The 21,127-nt window shown below is 35.6% G+C and overlaps 4 protein-coding genes across 4 annotated transcripts; all 4 read left to right on the top strand.

Annotated features, from left to right (window-relative positions):
* The first annotated feature begins 659 nt into the window (after positions 1-659).
* LOC145576047 (uncharacterized) lies at positions 660-5,321 on the top strand. Its single transcript, XM_081633834.1, has 5 exons — positions 660-815; positions 1,703-2,032; positions 2,932-3,036; positions 3,125-3,172; positions 4,827-5,321. Exons 2-5 carry the CDS (start codon positions 1,760-1,762, stop codon positions 5,064-5,066), a joined length of 666 nt encoding a protein of 221 aa, XP_081489960.1. The 5' UTR covers positions 660-815; positions 1,703-1,759; the 3' UTR covers positions 5,067-5,321.
* A 3,697-nt stretch (positions 5,322-9,018) lies between these two features.
* On the top strand, positions 9,019-11,376 carry LOC145576048 (uncharacterized). The gene has a single exon (XM_081633835.1). The coding sequence runs from the start codon at positions 9,093-9,095 to the stop codon at positions 10,977-10,979; it is 1,887 nt and encodes a 628-aa protein (XP_081489961.1). The 5' UTR covers positions 9,019-9,092; the 3' UTR covers positions 10,980-11,376.
* A 2,763-nt stretch (positions 11,377-14,139) lies between these two features.
* Positions 14,140-18,828, top strand: LOC145576049 (uncharacterized). Its single transcript, XM_081633836.1, has 2 exons — positions 14,140-16,266; positions 17,969-18,828. The coding sequence occupies exon 1, from the start codon at positions 14,274-14,276 to the stop codon at positions 16,104-16,106; it is 1,833 nt and encodes a 610-aa protein (XP_081489962.1). The 5' UTR covers positions 14,140-14,273; the 3' UTR covers positions 16,107-16,266; positions 17,969-18,828.
* LOC145575071 (receptor-like protein 7) lies at positions 17,855-20,869 on the top strand. The gene has a single exon (XM_081632998.1). It carries the CDS (start codon positions 17,855-17,857, stop codon positions 20,867-20,869), a length of 3,015 nt encoding a protein of 1,004 aa, XP_081489124.1.
* The last annotated feature ends 258 nt before the right edge of the window (positions 20,870-21,127 follow it).

Genomic DNA, 21,127 nt, shown 5'->3' on the forward strand with positions numbered 1-21,127 from the left:
ATTCAGCTACACAGCTACACTTACCAGATTATGATGCCCATTGATTTTTTACTACATGAATCCAATCCAAAAAAATTGTTCCTTTATTCGTTTTGTTTTTAATTGGTACAAATCGTACAATGACAAAAATTGTGACCCTTAAAGTCTTAAACCCAAAATACAAATTTGAAACATTTAGTACATAAATTTTGATAAACCCCCGCTCTAGAAACATCACCTGTATATTAATTAATATTTTATATTTCATAAATACAAAGTAGATAGATTTAAATATCTGTGAGAATAATTCTTGCTTAATTATCCAATGAGCAAAATATAATTAAATACATACCCTCGAACCTTTGATTACATTAATCACTCAAGGCGTACTCGGAAACTTTATACTATCTCCGGTTCATATTATATGCAATTTTGGAATTTTTTATATTTCACAAATAATAGACCAAAGTTATATATAATACGAACTGGAGGTAGTAATTTAAATAAAATGTTGGTCCAATATACAGTAGTTAATCTCGCACAACTACTAGTAATTAGAAAAAGACTTTCTAAGAAGGGCACACAAAAAGAAAGTGACCTTCCACTACAACTCTCATCAACATCATCATCTAATCGCCAATCAACCACGTTTGTAGTTGTATATAATTATTATTCCCCAATTCATTTAATTTTTCTCTACTTGGAATCTTTCAATACCCAGTATTAATCAAAGAAAAACCAGATAAGATTGGTGGGTTGTCTCAATTATTATTATTAACCCATATTTTATCCCCTTTTCTCTTCATTATTGTTCCTACTATAATTCCTATATACAGGTATTCAAAGTTTCTCATCTTTCTTGTTTAATTTTTTAGTCATTTGTGAAATTCAAGTTTTTTTTCAGGTTTGATTTCTGGGTTTTTGATCTTTTTGTTAAATTAATTCGTTTGTTAATCCTAGGTTCATTCTGTTTTTGGCTTCAATTATTTAATTTTTGTGGGGTTTTAGGAATATCAATTGGTATGATTAGTGGGTATTTATCCGAATTGCGGATCAAAGATTCAAACTTTGACATAATTTTAGTGGTAAATTATTAAGATTTTTTGTTTAATTAAATTCCGTTACACTTAATTAGTTGTTTATCAGATAATCAGCTGTTTTTACGGCATGATTATCGTGCTTATGAGAGTGATAAGTGGCTTGTTTTAACTTCTAAGGTCACGTTTCTTTCACTTCAAAATTCTGAAGTTTCTCAGGCACTTTATATTGGGTTTAGTTTGAAGCTTTTATTTGAAGCTTAAATTTGATGAGACAAAAAAATTATTAGTTGTGTTTTAGAGTATCTCTTAGGTTTCTACCTTTTAAGTAAGTCAATTTCTTGCAATTTCTAGGTTTTATAGTTCAGGCTGCTTGAGTCATTTTTCCTGAGTTTACTTTGTATAGCTTTTCATGATGATATGACTATGTTCACACTTCGTGTATGTAGAATATTTCCGTTGAATTTTAACTAGATTGGCTTCGTTGTAATTTATTTTAAATTTTAACATCTCTCTTGAGGATGGGAGATGGTGAATCCATCCTCAGACTTTGCACTGCTTATAATTTTTAGAGTGTACAAACATGTTCTTAAGATTTTAATTTAATGTTGTTTTGAAACAGTATTCTTATTCCATATAGTTTGCTAGTTGTTCTCAAGTTGGTCTATTACTGTCTTCTGATGCAGGCTATTGATAATTTAAGTTCATATATTGGTGGCACATAGTATCTGGATTGTTAAATCATGGGTTCAGAAGGTCCTGCACCATCACCAGTAACAGTTCATGTGACTGGTTTTAAGAAGTTCCATGGAGTTGCCGAAAATCCAACTGAAACGATTGTGCGTAATCTGAAAGAGTACATGGAGAAGAAGGGATTGCCAAAAGGGTTGGCTCTAGGAAGCTGCAATATTCTTGAGACTGCAGGACATGGGGCAGTTGTTCCTCTTCATCAGACGCTGCAATCTGCAATTAACGAGAATGATTCAGAATTGCCTAATTCAGGGAAAGTTATTTGGGTCAGTTCCTCTTTACTTACTTCTACATGTTTTTTTTCAAATAACCTTTGATGCAGAATAGTTGTTTCAAGTCCTGTTGTTTCCCTTTCTGAGGTCTGTTGTAATTAAAGCTGAATCATGGCTTTTCTAAAAGCCGTTGAAGGCGTTGATTCTGTCAACGTGGAGTGCTTGACTTGTGCACTTTTGTTCTGCCTATATGATACGTTGACCATCATACTTTGAGTAACCTATTAGCCTTCACTTATTGAAGAAGTTTTATGGTATGATCATGGATTGCTTAGATAGTGATACAGACCCATTAGAATCCAAGAAATGGTGAAAATTTGTCAGTTTTAGGTTCCTATTATGTTTTTAGCAGCAGCAATAAAATGCTATATAAAAAAAGGTTTCTGTACTTGGGATAAGAGGATTAATGTTGTGCTTCTTATGAGAATAATATTACCTGGCTCTGCTCAATTTCTGATTCTGTAATGTGATTTGTGCGTTAGAATGTTAGATTGTCACAAACAGTTATGTTTGGCCTTTGTGGGCAGGAGTGAAAGGAAGTAGCTTTATGTTTGGTTATATAATCTGTTGTTTAAAGTAGATTTTCTGGTTATGAATTGAATCTGAATGTCACTTTTCAATCGTTTATACAAGTGATCTATTCTCTCTAGTATTGGTAAATACTCTCTCCTCATTATAAAACTTGGAAGCTGGATTAATGTTGGAGGTTAGTCTGGTTAGACCATACAATGAGACATTATACAGCCTACAAGAATGAGAACCAAACCATCCTAGGATCAGTGTACAACCCCCTAGCACCCCTCCCCGTTCCCCCCTAAAGAGAAAGGGTCCTTCTAAAAAGTATTTTGTGGTGCGTTATAATGTTTTGATGTATTTTTATTTGTTTACTGCAGTTACATTTAGGAGTTAACAGTGGTGCTACACGATTTGCCATTGAGAATCAGGCTGTCAACGAAGCCACTTTTCGCTGTCCTGATGAAATGGGATGGAAACCTCAGGTTATATGGATTCCCTCTTCTTATCCTCCTCTGTTTAAGCTTTTCACTTTTTACTCCGGTGTCTAATTCTTTCTCTATTCACTTGCAGAAAGTCCAGATTATACCTGCAGATGGAGAGATCACTAGAACAAGAAAGGTAATTTGGCACTTTTCTTATCCTTTCATTACTATGTGCTCAAACACACTCATCTTTTTGTTTAGTGCTAAAAACCACCTTAAGAGGAATACTGGATAATATTAAACCACTTATATTACAGTTTTTTTGAGTGTCAAAGCGATCTTTGTGATGATATGATGAATGTTGTTTAGTTGTTTACCTAGTATCTGAATGATTGGATTTTGTTTCAGGAAGTCTGGATATTTTGTTATGTTGTTTATGTTTTCATGAGTGCAAGCAATTGCTTTTTTCTTTCTTTTTTTTTTGTTTTTTGGGGGGGGGGGGGTTGCATCTATCGCAATTAATAATTACATTATTTAGCATATCATTTTACTGATAATATTATCTAATTGCATTTTCTCCTTTTCATCACCTTGCTGGATGCCCAAAATGCAACCTGGTAGATCAGCATCCTAAAACAGTTTTCATTATTTAACATACTCTGTAGTAAGTATAAATTATACTAGTAATATTAAAATTGCTCATGCAAATATTAGGTGAAAGACTGATAAATATTCAAGGAATTAAAGAACCTGAAGGCATGTTCTGATGCCGAAAACAAAAAAATATCTTCAACGAGAATGAAAAGTGGACATCCGTGTTCAAGTCTCCCAAACAGGTTTTCTTGTTTGGAGAACAGCTCTCCAGCTTGTGTTAATTATCTCTTGAAAAACTATATTCTCTCTGATTTACAAGCTCTCTTTCACAATAGATTATTCACTATATTGAACACTAATTTCTGTAAAAAGTGAGGTTGGAGATGGAGTACTGGAAACTTTTGTCTTTTGGAAGTGCCCAGGGTTTACGTGTACTTAAGAGTACCTGCCCATCATAATATAGGTTTTTTTTTTTTTTTTTTTTTTTTTTTTTTTTTTTTTTTTTGAGGAACATCATAATATAGGTATCAATAACCCAATAAGTAAATTCACTTGGTCCAGCAAAATATTTGCCAAGGACATCATCAATAAATTGCTAAATAATTGTGCTAGACCATTAACCTTCAATGCACCTTGTCAGTGAGTAATGGATTTTCGTTTACTTTTAAGCTTTAACTTGCCGGCAAGGTGTGTAAGTGTGCTCTCTTTTTGCAGTTTGAGAGGCAACAGCTATTTTCTCCTATAATTCTTTCTCTGAGTTCTACTCTAATAGACTAGTAAGGTAACTTGTGAATCAAGTACACTTAATTCACAAGTTTCCCTACCATTCTATTAGAAATTTAGAATAGAACTCAGAGAAAGAATTAGTATGTTGATGTTTCCTTTTAAGTTGTTGTCCGTCTGGGATCACATGTTGCCAGTATTATCGATTACTCCTTCAATTTCGTTTAAGTCATGTATGTAGGGTTGTAGTTGTATCTTTTTCTTTTTCCTTTTTTGTAAAAATATAATGGAATGATTGTAGAAGTCGTTATCATTTCATTGGTATTTCAACTAACTAGTGAATTGCTGTTTATGACGAACATATAATTGTCCAGTGATACAAGAAAAGTTATAGTTAAGTACTAATTTAATGAATAATATAATATGAAGCTCTAAAATCTTGAAACTAAGTCGTTATGCATTTTTTTTCCTTCACGTATTATTGATAGCACTTCAATTTTCCATTGTCTAAAAGTCATTTTTTTTTTATCCAGACTTCACTCCCTGTTGAAGAGATTACATCGGTTTTGACGAAGAAAGGTTACGAGGTGATGACATCCGATGATGCAGGCCGCTTCGTGTGTAACTATGTCTACTACCATTCACTCTGGTTCGCAGAGCAAAACGGGACAAAGTCCCTATTTGTACATGTGCCCCTATTCTCTACTATAAACGAAGAAACCCAGATGCAGTTTGTAGCTTCCCTATTGGAGGTACTTGCATCCTTGCCGTAGCACTCTAGCTAGCAACTCGCGTCTTGTCCAGTGCTTGTGTGAGTTGGTATTGTTGGCTTTGTATTCAGAGTGCAAGAGAATGGAGGCATGTTTGTTACATGCCGGAGGAAACCGTCTTAAGTTACTAATTACATCTTGGGCTCTCTCTTTTCTATCAATCTTATGGCTAGTATTCCAAAATTTTCATTAGTATATATGCAATTTGCTTTGAATTTGACCAAAGATAATCAGGAAAGTCTTAAAATTTCTACTTGATTCCAGGAGTTGAAGACAGCTTTTTTACAAAAACTTTTCAATGGTATTAATGATAAGTATTAAGTTTAACAGTCCCTCACTCAACTTGTTCATCATTGACTTATGGAAAGCAACTTAATAATAATAAACTCAAACTACGGATGTTTTGAGCATTATTATACTAGTTGATATTATTATGAGGCGATAACCGGACTTGACTAAGCTAATTAATTAATTAGCAACAAATATCAAAATCAAGATTATATCTTTGATTATAGGATTAATTGATTAAATGATCTGTTTCATGAAATAGTGTCAATAAGACAATAATGACTACTTATATTCGTACTTGTTGCTAATTAATTAGATTAGCCAACAAGCTAATTAAGTGTCATCTTCCGACTAATAATTCTTATCACAATTTCCATCAATTCTTAACGTTCAATAACATGAACTTGAAAATAATGATAGTAATTACTCCGTTGCTATTAACTATTATCAACCCTTAAACTATTCTACGTGTTATTTTTACATTAAAATTTTTTTCCCTCCAATTCTATGTGCGATGTTATCAATTATTAATGATTTTTTATTTTTATATTTACTTGATATATTTAATTTCAATGCATAAGTGTTTATATAAAATTCAATTAACCAAGTTTCTCTCCTAAATTTTTGCTTCATACCTAATTTGTTTGATGATTGATCGTGTTTTTTTTTTTTTTCACTTTCCATGAATGTAAATTACTTTATATCTAATTTAAAATTTTTAATCTTCAAATACAGTGTAATGCAATAGAACATAAAGTACAAGAAAGATAAATTCTAACCGTACATCACATGGGAATAACCTAGTTATTAATAATAATAATCAACGTTATATGTAATTAATATTACGAATATGAACAAAATGCCAAATAAAAGTCACAAGTATTTTGAAATTGGATACATTAAAGGCGTGTTTAGACAAAATCAGTTCAATTAAATTCAACCGAGGTATCGCACTCGGTATTAGCTATGCTTAGATACAATCAGTTAACACTAGAAGCAGCTGGAGCAAGCCCTCCACAGCCGACCACAGTCCACAACAATGCGTCAAATGAAGAAGCGAGAAAGTAGTTGAAAAAAATTAGGAATGAAGTTTACATGTAATCCTACTCCATTAATCTTTTTGTTTGAAATCCCTTTATTTTCCAGAAATTATTCCCAATCTTCCTCTTCAATTAACGACCGTACTGTATTTCTCAATTCAGTTCAAAAACAATGCAAATTAGGGTTTTCAAATCTCAATTTCCCCCTTTCCCTTTTTCACCAAATGACCTCTGTTCGTCCTCTTCCTTCAATCATACGATTCAATCAGCTTTTCGCCGCCATTATTAAACTGAAGCATCTTCAACCTCATTCCATCATTATCTCCCTCTTCGCCCACCTCCATTGTTGTGGTATTCGACCCGATAGGCATTCATTGGGTATTCTTGCCAATTCTTACTGCCATTTGGGTCGTATCGATTTCGGGTTTTCTCTCCTTGGTAAACAGATTAAACTCGGGTATCCGCCCGATTGTGTTACCTTTACCACCTTAATCAATGGCTATATCAATAATGATAAGCTCCCACTAGCTGCTCAATTGTTGGATAATATTATCCGCTTAGGTTTCGAACCCGATATCGTTACTTATGGTGCTATGTTCAAAGGGCTTTGTAGGATCGGCGACAATGCCGGTGCTCTTGATTTGCTTGAGAAAATGCAGTCACAAGGGCATTGTATGCCTAATCTTGTTATATATAGTACTGTAATTGATAGTCTTTGTAAAGATATGATGTTACAAGAGGCTCTGAACTTGTTTTCTGCTATGAAATGCGAGGGCATTCAACCTGATGTTATCGTTTATAACTCGTTGATTCGAGGTTTGTACCATTGTGGATACCGGGATGAGGGTAAGCTTATGTTGAATGAGATGTTGGAAGACAACATTGCACCGACTGTTGAGACTTATAATATGTTGGTTGATGTGTTTTGTAAATACGGGAGTGTTGATGAAGCACATGCTGTTCTTCGGCTCATGATTGATAGTGGTGAGGCTCCGAATATCATTACTTACAATGCTTTTCTTAATGGTTATTGTTTGCGTGGTCAGATGAATGATGCAAAAAAGCTTTTCATGGCTAAGAATAGTTGTGAGCCTAATGTTGTCAGTTTTAATACTGTGATTAATGGATATATCAAACTTAATTTCATTGACAAGGCTCTAAACATATTCCAGGAAATGTATCGGAAAGGGATGACACCGAATGTTGTTACCTATAATACTCTTATTGATGGAATGTGCAAAGCCGATAAACTCCCACTTGCACTCCAGTTGCTATTGGAAATGCAAGCTCGTAGAGTTGTTCCAGATGTTTTCACGTATGCTTCATTGCTTGGTGGCCTATGCAGAAGTGGCCGGCTTGATGAGGCAGTAGCATTGCTCGAAAATAGGGAGGTTAATGGTGTCAAGCCTAATACTGTTGTGTACAATATCTTAATTGACAGCTTCTGTGAATCTGGACGCGTTAAAGATGCTGAAAATATCTTCTGTCATCTTCTGTCAAAGGGTCTACAGCCTGATTGTATAACATACAATGTAATGATTAAAGGCTTCTGCAAGAAGGGATTAATGAAGGAAGCTGATGATTTATTGAGGAAAATGGAGGAAGACCGTTGTTTCCCTGATGATATTACCTATAATACAATCATCAGAGGCTATATTCTCAATCATGGCTTGTCAAAGGCATTATACTATCGTGATCTTATGGTTAGCAAAGGCTTCCAAGCTGATGCACACACTTCCTCATTATTTGATGATCTCCTGTGTTATGGTAACTCGAGTTATTAGTCCGATTGCCTGCTTCAGGTATTGCAAGTTTGCAACTAGAGGAGATTTTGGAGCTGGGATAATCAAAATTGGTGAAAACATCTTCCATTGGCTTCAGAAGTTTTAACATCTTATTGGCTTTTGTTGGAGATTGGTTTTCAGCTAATTGATTTTTTCAATTTAGGATAGGATTGTATATACACACAATACTTGTATATTTGTATACCTTACATTCATCAATTATACCATACTTTTTTGACTCAGGAAAACTCTGTCTAGCACAGAATAAGAGCTTGACCTTCAGTAAGTTTACAACGCACCAGGACAGTACCTTTCGAGCCTACAGACTAACAGATTTCAATTAGAAGTTTAAGAACACATCATGTGAACAGATATGTTTGTTCTTTGACAGTTTTCTGCTGTGTGACGCCTTCCTCCTAGCGAAATGGGTTATCTTGATCCCAGCAATTATAGTACCAATTTTGTTCTCAGTATTAACTCCTAATCTGAATGTGGCAATTAGAATCACACGGAGTAACATTGACCAAGAGTATACATAGGCCTACAAGTCTTAGAGTTTGGACTGCCGGCTCACCTCTTGAAGTCTTGCCTCATGATCTTTGGTTAAAACAAAAAAATGAAACATCCTTGACTCCTGCCTGAGTCCTGACCATCTCAGATAAATCATAAAATTCTAAGGTCCCTCGCGCCTCTCTCCCAGTGTGCTTATTTACCTCTCGGGCCAAACCGTTCCGTTCTATAAAGATTGCTCATACTGTAATTTATTTTTTACTCCGTATATAACATGTGAGGATATTAAGGAGTTAAATTGAGCATGTTACATTCAAAGAGATGGTGATTCACACTTGCCAAACACTATCTCAGAAAGAAGAAGGAAACAGTCCACACTCCACTGTGCATCATTGAAGAAATTAGGGATGAGGATTACATCTCATATGTGTGCTTCAGCAATGGCGGCATCGTCTTCCTCTGTCTTTTTTCATGGTACTACTCTTCTTTCTCTCTCTCCTACCTTTTCCTCTTTCTTAACTTCCCCTAATTTCCATTTGTTTCCCCCCTTTCTAGTTAATTTTAATTATTTTAGACATTACTCCCGTAATCCCAATCGATTTCATGACGATCGTCACTTATTTATCAATTCTGTTAAAGAACAATGCAAATTAGGGTTTTCGGATCTCAAACTTCCGATGTCTCTCTTCCATGAATTGACTTGTTTGCGTCCTCTTCCTTCTGTCATCGTTTTCAATCAGCTCTTGACTGCCATTTCCAAATTCAAACGCCTTCATCCTCACTCCACCATTATCTCTCTTTCCAGGCACCTTCAATTACTGGGTATTCGACCTGATAGGCATTCTATTGGCATTCTTGCTAATTCTTACTGCCATTTGGGCTGTATCGATTTCGGGTTTTCTCTTATCGACAAAAGGCTTAAGCTTGGTTATCCCCCTGATTGTGTTATCCTTAACACCTTAATTAACGGCTATGTCCACTGTGGTAAGCTCCCCCTAGCTACTCAGCTGTTGAATAAGATTGTCAACTTAGGTTTCCAACCCAATATTGTTACTTATGGTGCTATTTTCAAAGGCCTTTGTAGTATCGGCGACAATGCCAGTGCTCTCACTTTGCTTACCAAAATGCAGTCTGCTTCTCATTGTAAGCTTGACCTTGTCATATATAGTACTATCATCCATAGTCTCTGTAAGGACAAGTTATTAAAACAAGCTATGGACCTGTTCTCTGCTATGAAAACCGATGGCATTCAACCTAATGTTGTCACTTATACCTCCTTAATTCGAGGCCTCTACAATTCTGGATGCAAGGAAGAGGCTAAAGATGTGTTGGCTGAGATGTTAAAGACCAACATAGCACCTGATGTTAAGACCTACAGCATGCTGGTTGACATGTCTTGTAAAGATGGTAATGTTGAGGAAGCACAAGCCGTACTGCAACACATGACTGATAAAGGTGTAGCTCCTAACATTATTACATACAGTGCTTTACTCGATGGTTATTGTTTGCGTGGTCAGATGGAAGATGCAGAAAAACTTCTTGATATCATGGCCCAAAGTGGTTGTGAGCCTGATCTAGTAAGCTTTAGTACTATGATCAATGGATATGTCAAACTCAAAAACATTGACAAGGCTCTTACTATATTACAAACTATGTTTCAGAAAGGGATAGCACCGAATTCTGTAACCTATAACACTCTTATTGATGGCTTGTGTAAAACCAATAGACTTACACTTGCACGCCAGTTCTTCAAAGATATGCAAGCTCGCGGAGTTACTCCTAATGTTGTCACGTATAATTCATTGCTTGATGGCCTATGTAAAAGTAAACAGCTTGATGAGGCAGTGGCATTACTTGAAGATATGGAGGTTAAAAGTACCAGGCCTGATATTGTCACTTACAATATCCTAATGGACAGCTTGTGTGTGGCTGGGCAACTTGAAGATGCAGCAAAATTCTTCTCTGATCTTGTGTTAAAGGGTCTGCAGCCTAATCTTAAGACATACACTATATTGGTTAAAGGCTTTTGCAAGAAGGGGTTAATGAATAAGGCTGATGATGTGTTGAGGAAAATGGAGAAAGATGGTTGTTTACCAGATGATATCACCTATAATATGGTCATCAGAGGATATATTTTTAGTAATAACTTCACAAAAGCTTTATACTATCGTGATCATATGGTAAGCAAGGGGTTTAAAACTGATGCAGACACTTTCACATTATTTGTTGACCTCTTATCTTCTGATAAGTTAAGTGTTTCGTCTAAGGGTCTGCTTCAGAAGTTCCTAGAATGACTTCTTGTTGAAAATAAGATGATTGCGAATAATGAGAGATTTTGGATTTATGATAATTTATATATCTGCTTGATTTAATTATGAATTTGTAATGTTCATAGCAGAGTAATTGTTCCTCCATCCATTGTCTTCAATCACAAGATGGCCCGAGGATTTGGGTAGGGCCTTAGACAACCAGTATGTACTCTGGCTTAACGTTTTTATGTTCTAGTTTTCTTATGTGATTTTATTTTAACTTGCCCTTGATAAGCTAATGTTGGCCTGCTGGCATCTTGCTTTGTAACGTTTCCTGCTGATCCTTGGGATTATTCTCTTTAGGACTTTAGGTCCTATTTTAGTTGGAAAATTCGCTTTTGAAAAATGGCTATAGGATTCTTCTTTGATAATAATCTTTTTAATTTGCTGGGCTTTGAGTTGATTCAGTTTCTAGTTCTGTCACGCAAACAATGCAGGATGTTGGATTTTGGTGAACATTATTCCATTTTTTTTCCCTGTCATATAGGAAATGAGATATGCATCTTGATTAAGGATGCTCTGCAGTTGCAAGTATAAAAAATTATAAGAGATTTTACTCTAAATAGTACATTATAAAGCTTGTGCAATTGTATACTATCGTGATCTTATGGATAGCAAAGGATTTGAAGCTGATTCACATACTTTCTGTTGATCTCTTGTCTACTGACAACTTAAATATTTTGTCAAAGGCTTCAAAAGTTATGTGAATTACAATGTTGTTAAATATGAGATGATTGCAAATCATGGGAAGATTTTAGATTTATGATTACTTGATACTTGCGGTATTTCTCCTAATGGATATTTCACCATGTATGATCTATTCAATAATCATAGTTTTGATGCAGGAATTCATTGTTTGATTCAAATTGTTTTCTATTTATTTAATTTATATGAAGTATTTCTTTTGTAGATGTCATATTCTTTATTAACCGTGTAAAAACATTAAACGTGACCTTTTAGAAACAAAGGGGGTATTATTCGAAGTATTAGATTTCTTTGCAACCATGCCTAACAATCAAGAGTATTTCAAAATGGCTTAGGAATTGTCTAGAAGGCTACTCCATTCGATAAGCTTTGGTGGTTTTGGCATTCTTTTAAATGATTGCCTTGGTTATTGCGTTCATTCTACTGTTCAACCGAACTTAAGTGGAACAACGGTCCTTGTAGAACTTTTTTTTTTTTGAAGGAAAGGGTCCTTGTAGAACTTTAGAGGCGGCTGTTGAATACTTTTTAATGTTGTTTGCTCTTCGTTACATTAAAGTAAATATTACCTCCGATTTTTTTTAGTTACAACTTTGGAATATTTATATCTCTCAACTAATACCCTAAAATTGTAACTAAAAAAAATCGGAGGTAGTATATGAACATAGTTAAGCTTTCATCTTCTTTATCCCTACCCACATTCTTCCTCCTCCCTTTCACTAACACTACCATTTTCACTATTTGACACCATCTTCTTCTTCACCTTCCACTAACATCATGTTCTTCGTCTCCATTGACGATTTGACGACAATCAAATAGAAAACCCTATAAAAAAAGGTGAGATTAAGGACATATTCAACCATAAAGGGTAAGGGTGACCATGTCTTTATTAAAGTTGTCACTGAAATTAATTTCCCACATTAAAGCTATCATTTGAAAGTACACCATTAATAATAGACGAGAACTATAGAAGTTACTCCCTCCGTCCCCAAAACTTCGACCCTTTTGGGTTAATTTCGCGGTTATTAAGAAACTTAAATAAAAATAAATAAAAACATATTGGAAAGATAAATTTACATGGGGTTTGTAAAAAAAGTAGAGAGATAAAGTATTAAAAATAAAAGAAAAAACAAAATTTTATATTGGGAAGTTAATGTTGCACAATTATTGTTGTAAATTGGTGGGTATTTTAATGCAAATGTGTCAATCATTTTGGGACTAAAATTAGGCCAAAAGGGTCGAAGTTTTGGGGACGGAGGGAGTATTTAATTACTTTTACGTTTGTCCGATTGACTTTCAACAACAAATACATGTGAATTTCTACGCCAAACTAAACCTAGGAAAAGACAACCACAACCCTTAATAAACAAAACTTGTTCATCGGCTTTTGAATGCTTGATGAACTTGTATTTCTTTATCATCTAATACGAAGTACACTTGTATGTGAAGTACTTCCATCGTTTCTTATTGTTTGCACCATTTAACTAAAGAAGTTCTTACAAAAAAGTAAGCTCCTGCGTCTTGCGGTCATCCCATGATGCAAACAAAAAAAGACCGAGAAAATATTACTCCCTCCGTCCCTTTTTACATTCCTGATTTCCTTTTTGGGTATTCCAAAATTACATTCCTCATTTTCATTTTTTTAAGTATTCTTTTTCCAAATATCCCAAATTATCCTTTTTTTTTTTTTTCCTGTTTTGTAATTAATGCTCACTCTTAGTTTCCTATTCTCACTCCTAAATTTAGATGAATATGATTGGTTCTTAATTTTCAAATAGGAGCATGTTATTGGTCCTTTATTTTTTGCAAAGGATTGTTGACATGACATCATTAAATATTAATCTATTTTTGCTTTACTCAAAGACATCATTTAATGTTTTGTACTTCCCATTGTGTTTTTTTATTGTTATTTGTTTTATTCTTTCCTCCTTAATTCTCGTGTAATTTTACAAACAGGAATGTAAAAAGGCAAAAGCTAATGAGCGCCCCCGGGGCGTTAGATAAGATAATTAAGGGTTCGTTTGGCATCGCTGTGGTTTTCTGTTTTTTGGTTTTTTGTTTTTTAAAAGTGTATTATATATGTCACATAATGAATAAAAAAATATAGAATTATTAAAATTATGATAATTTTGAAAACTGACAACAGAAAAGTGGAAACACCTTTTTCTTGTTTCCTGTTTTTGGTTTTTGGTTTTCAAAAAAACAGAAAACTAAAAACCAAAAATGATGCCAAACAAGCCCTAAAGTGCAAATATTAGAGTAAAATTAACATTAATTACACCGAACGACGCGTGATTTTGTCATGAATTCCTAATTAAATACCATTTCAACTAATATAACGATCCTTATCTAATGCCCCGAGACGCTCGTTAACAAGATTCATGTAAAAAAGGGATGGAGGGAGTATTTAAAATTAAAACAAAAGTCAGAAAATCAAGAGAAATAGAAGAGCAGGAATAACGATGACGATTAATTGCAAAGCTGCTGCTGCTAAAACACCATATTTACCTTCCTGTCTCCATTAATGGTGTTTTTCTGTTACAAGGCAAATCACTTGGAACTTACAATACTCAACAAATGAAGATTACTCCTAATTTCAGATATTCTGCTTCCATTGGTAAATCTTCAACTCTTCTTCTTCCTTGTATTAATTCCCCTTTCAATTTCATCTCTCAATTTTATTTTTCACGACATTTTTCCAGTAAAACAATTATTGCAATTGAAGACCGTAAACTATTTCTCAATTTTGTTAGAGAACAATGCAAATTAGGGTTTTCCGATCTCAAACTTCCACAATCTCTCTTTAATCAATTGATCTCTTTGCGTCATCTTCCTTCTATTGTCGTTTTCAGTCAGCTATTCACTGCCATTTCCAAATTGAAACACCTTCATCCTCATTCCACCATTGTATCTTTCTTCAGGCAGCTTGAATTACTGGGTATTCGATCTGATAGGCATTCGTTGGGTATGCTTGCTAATTCTTACTCCCATTTGGGTCGCGTTGATTTGGGGTTCTCTCTTCTGGGTAAAAGCCTTAAGCTTGGTTATCCTCCTGATCATATTTTCTTTCACACATTAATCAATGGCTTTATCATTAGTGATAAGCTCCCTCAAGCTGTTCAATTGTTGGATAAGACTGTCAAGTTAGGTTTCCAACCTGACATTGTAACCTGTGGTGTTATGGTGAAAGGGCTTTGTAGGATCGGCGACAATGCTGGTGCTCTCAGTTTGCTTAACAAACTGCAATCTTCTACTCATTGTAAGCCTAACCTTGTCATATACAGTACAATTATTGATAGTCTTTGTAAAGATAGGCTGTTGCGAGAGGCTCTGAACCTGTTTTCTACTATGAAAATGGAGGGCATTAAACCAAATGTTATCACTTATAACTCCTTGATTCGAGGCCTCTACAATTCTGGATGTGGAAAAGAGGCTAAGCATGTGTTGACTGAGATGTTAAAGAGCAACATAGTACCAACTGTTGACACCTACAGCATTCTGGTTGACATGTTTTGTAAAGATGGTAATGTTGAGGAAGCACAAGCCACATTGCAGTGCATGACTGACAAAGGTGTGGCTCCAAACATCATAACTTACAATGCTTTACTCGATGGTAATTGTTTGCGTGGTCAGATGGAAGATGCAGAAAAGCTACTTGACCTTATGAAACAAAACGGCTGTGAGCCTAATCTTATCAGTTTCAGTACTATAATCAATGGTTATGTCAAACTCAAAGACATTGACAAGGCTCTTACTATATTAGAAAATATGTTTGAGAAAGGGATAACACCAGATGTTGTTACCTATTCAACTCTTATTGATGGCTTGTGTAAATCCAATAGACTTAAACCTGCATGCCAGTTGTTCGCAGATATGCAAGCTTACGGAGTTACTCCTAATGTTGTCACGTATAATTCATTGCTTGATGGCTTGTGCAAAAGTGCACAACTTGATGAGGCAGTTGCAATACTTGAAGATATGGACGATAAAGGTATTAAGCCTACTACTGTTACTTACAATATCTTAATGGACAACTTATGTGAGGTTGGGCAACTTGAAGACGCAGTAGTTTTCTTCAGTGATCTTCAATCTAAGGGTCTACAGCCTGATTCTAAGACATACAATATCATGACTAAAGGATTCTGCAAGGAGGGATTAATGAAAGAAGCTGATAAAGTACTGAGAAAAATGGAGGAAGATGGTTGTTTACCCAATGATATCACCTACAATACTCTCATAAGAGGATATATTCTCAATAATGACTTTTCCAAGGCCTTATACTATCGTGATCTTATGGTTAGCAAAGGGTTTCAAGCTGATGCACACACTATCTCATTATTTGTTGATCTCTTGTCTTCTGATAAGCTAAGTTTTTCGTCTAAGGGCCTGCTTCAGAAGTTCCTAGAATGACTTGAAGTTGAAAATAATTAAGATGATTGCGAATCATGAGAGATTTTGGATTTTTGCTGATCAAAGTTTCTGGTAATGTTCTATAACTGAGGTGACCTTCCATTCTTAACTGCAATCACAAGATCACCTGAGGATGGTTGGGTAGAGCCTTAGACAAATGGTAAATACTCTGGCTTACCATTTTCGTGTTTAAGCTTTTCTATAATTACTTGGTTTAATGGTTTTTATATGTGATTCTGTTTTAAGTTTTTAACTTGCCCTTGTTAGGCTAATGTTGGCTTGCTGGCATCTCACTTTGTTACATATCCTGCTGGTCCTTGGATCATTGTTTTTATTCTTCTATTTTAGTCAGTAAAAAATTGGCTTTTGAAAAATGGCTAAATGATTCTGCTTTGACTATTACTTGCTGGGCCTTTAGTTGATCCAGTTTTTGGTTCTATCACACAAAACATGGTGGCTGTTGGATTTGGGGAACATATTTTTTATTCTCTGTCATGTAGGAAATGAGAACTGCATCTTGATTAAGGATGCTCTGCAGTTGTGATTCTTGTAAGTATAAAAATACATATCAGAAGAAGTATATTGCTGGCTAGTGGCTAAGGCTATTAATATAAAACTTACCCAATTGCTCCTTTAGTTCTGAGGCATAATTGTACTCTACATAGAAGCCACGTGTATGTTCATCCTTCCATATTCTTTACATTAAAATTTGTGACAAATTTGATTGGTCTATAGATAATTGTTTGTAATTTGTAATTTGTCTATGACTCCAGGCTTCACTTCCTTGTAATCTAGACTTTGTTGATTGTAAATTTCTGATGATACTTAGGTAATTATAGAATGACCTAGCTACCATTAAGGGTCTTTTACACTATATTTGGATAGCATTAATGAAGGGAAAGGGAAGGGAGGAAAGTAAAGAAGGGGAAGGAATGGAAGGGGAGGGATAGACTATAGAGTGAGCTTCCATTAATTTTCCAATTCTTTCCGTTATTTGGGATTTCCCTTGTATTGGAGTTGGAGAAAACCTTCTTTGAATTACTGATCATTTGATGTGTCTCAATCTTCTTGGCCATCTCAAGTCTATTTCTTACCCCAATTATTCCAATATATATTGACTGTTAACAGATATTAATTTCTAAACAAATTAGCCAGGACTTTATAGGTTGCTTCTACTTTCTACCATTGAAAACAAATTTTCTAGGTGTGTGATGGTATCTCGATCAGGTGATGTGTGCATGACTGTCCTTGTTTGTTGCTTCTGCTTGCATAGAATTCTCAATGAATTAACTCCATGGATGCTATAAGATATTCATATGTGTATCCTACGTTCCTACTTGCCTACATGACTTATTAATGAACATTATTATACCATGAACACAAGTGTAATTACTCGTGTGATTGAGTGGGCTGTGGATAGGGTTGTTAATGAGCCAAATCGACACTGAGTGGTTTGAGCGCGGAGGAAGTATATAGAGATAGTTGCCCTCCAAAAAAAGAAAAAAAGAAAATTCTGTAGAATATATGGATGTGGAAATAGACTTGAGATGGGCAAGAAGTCTTGGTATTGTGCTTAATTTTCTACCCCATTTGGTAGAATATTGAGTGGCGTTGACCCCTTGTGCTTTTTTTTGACAAATGACTCCTTGTGCTTATGTTCTCATAGAATGTTGATTAGTATAAGAAGTCTAGTTCCATAGCATTCACTGCTCACTCAAACAATCTACTTTTTTTTTTGAGTTCACACCATGGCTTCTTGGTGGTCTGCAATATGCTTTTTGATTTTCTTAGTTTCATCATTACTTTCTCTTGATTCTAGTAATATCGCTCTTGCTAACAATTCTGTTCCTGCTTCGTTGCAGTATCCGAAGCAGTTATGCCATCATCAAGAGAGCTTAGCCTTGCTTCAGTTCAAGCAAAGCTTTCTCGTTACTTGTTCTGCATCTAAATCGGCCTTTGCACATCCAAAGGTCAGAACATGGCTGAATGAATCATTTGATGATCAAGTGAAAAACGGAACTAGCTTTCGTACTGGTGATTGTTGTAGGTGGGACGGTGTCAAATGTAACAAGGAGACAGGTCATGTGATTAGTCTCAACCTCAGTAGCAGCTGCCTTTACGGCACATTTCCTCAAAATAGCACTCTCTTTAGCCTTGATCATCTCCAAGTGCTTGATCTGTCTGATAATGACTTCAACTTTTCTCAAATCCCGTCTGCCATTGAGCGCCTTTCCAAACTAACAAAGCTCAATCTTTCTTCATCCGATTTCAGTGGCCATATTCCATTGGGGATTTTGAAATTATCCAGCCTCTCGATTCTTGATATTTCCCTATCGGCTGTAAGTGGCTCCAAATTGGAATTTCAGCATGATTTGAGTTTTCAGAAGTTGGTTAGTAATTTAACTCATTTAACACGACTCTATCTTAATGTTGTTGATATATCATATCCTGTGCCTGTTAGTTTAACCAACCTGACCTCTCTAAAATCTCTCTCCCTTGCTACGTGCAATCTATATGGTAGATTTCCACCAGGTATATTACTGTTGCCAGAGCTTGAACTAGTCGATTTGAGTGGCAACGTCAACCTAGAAGGATTTCTTCCAGAGTTTTCGTCTAATAGCTCTCTTCAAATTTTAGATTTTAGCAGCACATCATTTTCTGGGGAATTACCCCATTCCGTTGGTAATCTTGGCAGCTTGACTGAGTTAACCATCTTGAACACCGGTTTCACCGGACAAGTCCCATCCTCATTAGTTAACTTGACAAAGCTCACAAGCTTGACTCTCTCGGATCTTAGTTTTAAGATTTATCCTCAAATATTTAACTCCTGGTTGATTAAGCTCAGTAAACTGGAGCACCTAGCACTTCTCAATACGGGTTTATGGGGTGAAATCCCACCTGCTCTAGCAAACCTTACTCAACTCAATTGGTTGGATCTTAATTCAAACTCACTAACAGGTCCATTTCCAGTTTGGCTAGCAAATCTAACAAAATTAAACTTCTTAGATCTACTTGGTAATCAGTTTCAAGGTCCGGTGATACCACCGTCGTTTTCTCAGCTGATTAATCTTAAAGCACTCTTCTTGTCTTCCAATGGCTCAGTTGCCATGTTTGACACCTTGCTGAAACTTCCATATCTAGATATTTTATATTTGTCTGATATTAACCTTAGATTCTTACCTAATGCAAGCACCAATTCATCCCTTCCCAAGTTTTCTGTCCTGGAACTTCAATCATGCAACTTAACAGAATTTCCACAGTTCCTGCATCATCAAGATAATCTAATGTTCCTATCCTTCGAACAAAACAACATTGTGGGCACCATACCGCAATGGTTTGTGAACAGAACCTTAGACAGTCTATCAGAACTCGACCTTAGTGACAACTTTTTAACGGGCTTTGAACAGCCACCTCAAGTCTTCCTTCCATGGAATAATTTGGGGGCATTGTATATTCAGGGGAATATGTTCCAAGGCCAACTTCTAATTCCTTCAAAGTCCTTGCTAGCTTACCATGCCTCTGGAAATCAGTTGTCTGGAAACATCCCGAAGCAAATCTGCAATGCTAGTTCTCTTGCATACTTAGATTTGTCCATGAATAACTTCAGCGGTGGGATCCATACCTGTATTGGTCCTCGGCTAGGTAATTCTCTGCAAGTTTTGAATTTGCGTGGCAATCTTCTTCAAGGCACCATTCCTCAAACATTCACAAGGGCTTGTAAGTTGAAGATGATTAACTTAAGCGAAAATCAATTGAAAGGACCGTTACCAAAGTCGTTGTCCAATTGTGGAATGCTTGAAGTACTTGATGTTGGGAAAAATCATCTTAATGACACTTTCCCATCATGGTTAGGAAGTCTTTCCAAGTTGAGTATTCTTGTCTTGAGGCATAACAATTTTCATGGCAGGATACCAACTCCGGAACCTGGTCATCATTTTAGGAGCTTAAGAATAATTGACCTATCTAATAATTTTCATTCTGGTAATTTACCTTACACATACCTTCGAAACTGGCTTTCGATGGAAGTTACAAGCCAAGCTCAGTTAAATTCATCTAGCTCTGAAATTGAGATACACATTAGGAGTGGTTCAAATATATTTGTGACATTGCATCAACTTTACTCCTATATAATCACCATCAGCAATAAAGGCAGTGAAACAGTATACTCGAAGATATTGACAGTGTTTCGGGTGATTGATTTCTCAAGCAATAGCTTCACGGGAGGAATTCCGGTTCTTCTTGTAAACCTAAGAGGGCTTCAGGCACTTAACTTATCCAACAATCAACTTCATGGAGGTGTCCCATCATCTTTTGCAAATATTATAGACCTTGAAGCATTAGATCTTTCTCAAAACATGCTCTCAGGAGAGATCCCACAACAATTAACTGAGTTAACATTTCTTGCGGTCTTCAATGTATCTCACAATCGTCTTGAGGGACGGATACCTCAAGGAGAACAATTCAACACTTTTGATAATAGCTCTTTTGATGGTAACTTAGCACTCTGTGGATTTCCATTGTCGGAGAAGTGTGAAAACACAGACTCTCCTCAACAACCACCGCCAGCAGTGAAAGAAGAAGACTCGGAGTTGATTGACTGGATAATTCGATCTTTGGGATGTGCAAGCGGGTTTATTGTAGGTTTTATCATTGGGAAAATCTACATAACTGATAGGCATCATGACTGGTTTATGGAAACTTTTGGAAGGAAACGACCGAAGCCAAGAGCGAGGAGATCAACACAAAGCCGCAGGAGAAATTGATGAATTTGCAGAGATAATAGGGTCTGAAGTAGGCATCACTATTTACTCCTTGACCTTAAACTATGCACTTTTTAAATTTCCATTACTAGTTTCTGTATGAGTTGTGTTGTGTTTGAACATGTTCCTGCTCTATGTTCCCGCTTTTGTATTTCCAATTATGGACTCTATATGTAATACTTCATGGTTGTTTGGTTGCACTTTGAGAAGTTACACTTTTCTTGTATTTGCAATTTCTAGGTAATATTGTTAGATCATAAA

Source organism: Chenopodium album, chromosome 13 (assembly GCF_948465745.1).
Source record: "Chenopodium album chromosome 13, dcCheAlbu1.1, whole genome shotgun sequence".
Lineage (NCBI taxonomy): Eukaryota > Viridiplantae > Streptophyta > Magnoliopsida > Caryophyllales > Amaranthaceae > Chenopodium > Chenopodium album.

Bases quoted from the DNA above. Each gene is read 5' to 3' on its own strand.
- LOC145576047 (XM_081633834.1), top strand. From the start codon at position 1,760: ATGGGTTCAGAAGGTCCTGCACCATCACCAGTAACAGTTCATGTGACT. The intron at 3,037-3,124 runs GTTATATGGATT...ATTCACTTGCAG, and splicing joins AAATGGGATGGAAACCTCAG to AAAGTCCAGATTATACCTGC. The intron at 3,173-4,826 runs GTAATTTGGCAC...TTTTTTATCCAG, and splicing joins AGATCACTAGAACAAGAAAG to ACTTCACTCCCTGTTGAAGA.
- LOC145576048 (XM_081633835.1), top strand. From the start codon at position 9,093: ATGAGGATTACATCTCATATGTGTGCTTCAGCAATGGCGGCATCGTCT.
- LOC145576049 (XM_081633836.1), top strand. From the start codon at position 14,274: ATGAAGATTACTCCTAATTTCAGATATTCTGCTTCCATTGGTAAATCT.
- LOC145575071 (XM_081632998.1), top strand. From the start codon at position 17,855: ATGGCTTCTTGGTGGTCTGCAATATGCTTTTTGATTTTCTTAGTTTCA.